General features: G+C 43.1%; 1 protein-coding gene across 1 annotated transcript; it reads right to left on the reverse strand.

Moving 5' to 3' along the window:
- Positions 1 to 961, reverse strand: LOC119688512. Its single transcript, XM_038103190.1, has 3 exons — positions 920 to 961; positions 612 to 828; positions 1 to 557 (listed from the first exon to the last, which is right to left on the reverse strand). The coding sequence occupies exons 1-3, from the start codon at positions 959 to 961 to the stop codon at positions 1 to 3; spliced, it is 816 nt and encodes a 271-aa protein (XP_037959118.1).
- Positions 962 to 1,240: the final 279 nt, after the last annotated feature.

Below are 1,240 nucleotides of genomic sequence, written 5' to 3' on the forward strand. Positions count from 1 at the left end.
TTACAGTCTCAATAGTTCCGCAGAACTGTTGCCAGGAATTTCTCTTTGCAGTTTTAATTCTGCTTTTATACCATACATATTAAAACTGACTTTATAAAAGTTGCAATCCTCTTCTTGCTGGCTACTTTTTGCCTTGTTGAAGAGGTTTCTGGATGTAGTTTTCAGCAGCCTCAATTCCGCACTCCACCAAACCGGTTGAGGCTTAGTTTTTGATTTAGTTAGGGGGCAAGCTGATTCAAAAGATTTATTCAAGATACCCGTAATGCGACCGACCGCTTTATCAATGTTTGCGTTCCCTTGACCAATTTTGACGTTTGTCCGAATTAGCTTTTGGCTCACAAGTTTCGAAAAGTTTGACCAGTCGGCATTTTTGGAATTTCTGTATGGTCTTGGACTCTTAACTTCTAGATTGATGGTGAAGTGTATCCGACAATAATCCAAAAAGTAGTGCGTGTCTGATACCCTCCAATTGTCTACCTTAAAGTATTTAGAGTCAGTGGCCACCGTAATATCAATAACTTCTTCCCTAACCCTGTTTCGAAATGTTGGCTTATTGCCTTTATTGCATAAAGTTAGGTTAGTAGAAAGAATAAAATCGAAAATGGACTCACCCCTGCTGTTGGTATCACTGCTGCCCCAGCACTCGTGATGTCCATTTGCATCGCAACCAGCTACCAGAAATAATCCTCGTGATCCTGCATATGCAGTCAGTGCTCGAAAGGCTGTTGGTGTTGGTTCTTCTTCATCGTACGGAAAATATGCGGACGTTAACAGTAGGCTAGGCCTGTGCCTTTGTTCACATACTACCGCTGTGAGATCTCCATTGTTCTAAGAAGTTAAGGGAAAAATATTAAGACTTTTTTTTGCAACTATACAGGTTCTAATCTTACCTTGTGTATGTGGAGTGTAGAGATCATACCCACTCAGTCCAAGTCCGGCGACCTTGCCTTTGACAAGCCATTGTTCTTGGACAATTGCCACGTCCACATCACGCTCCGCGAGGTACTTAATCAGGTCGAGCGAGGCTAGGGTGGAGTGGTGCAGATTAATTTGCACTACCTCCAGCCTTCCCTCTGCTGGTTTGAGGCCTGTCACCTGGCACCCGAACCTTTAGAGAACCTAGCCCGAATTTGATGGTTCCTTCCTTTTTTAAAATGGATAGAGACGGTTGATCCACAGCGATTAGTATGTCACTACCTGTTCCGCTTATACAGACAGCCATATTCACTATCTGCCATTC

Source organism: Teleopsis dalmanni, chromosome 1 (assembly GCF_002237135.1).
Source record: "Teleopsis dalmanni isolate 2A chromosome 1, ASM223713v2, whole genome shotgun sequence".
Lineage (NCBI taxonomy): Eukaryota > Metazoa > Arthropoda > Insecta > Diptera > Diopsidae > Teleopsis > Teleopsis dalmanni.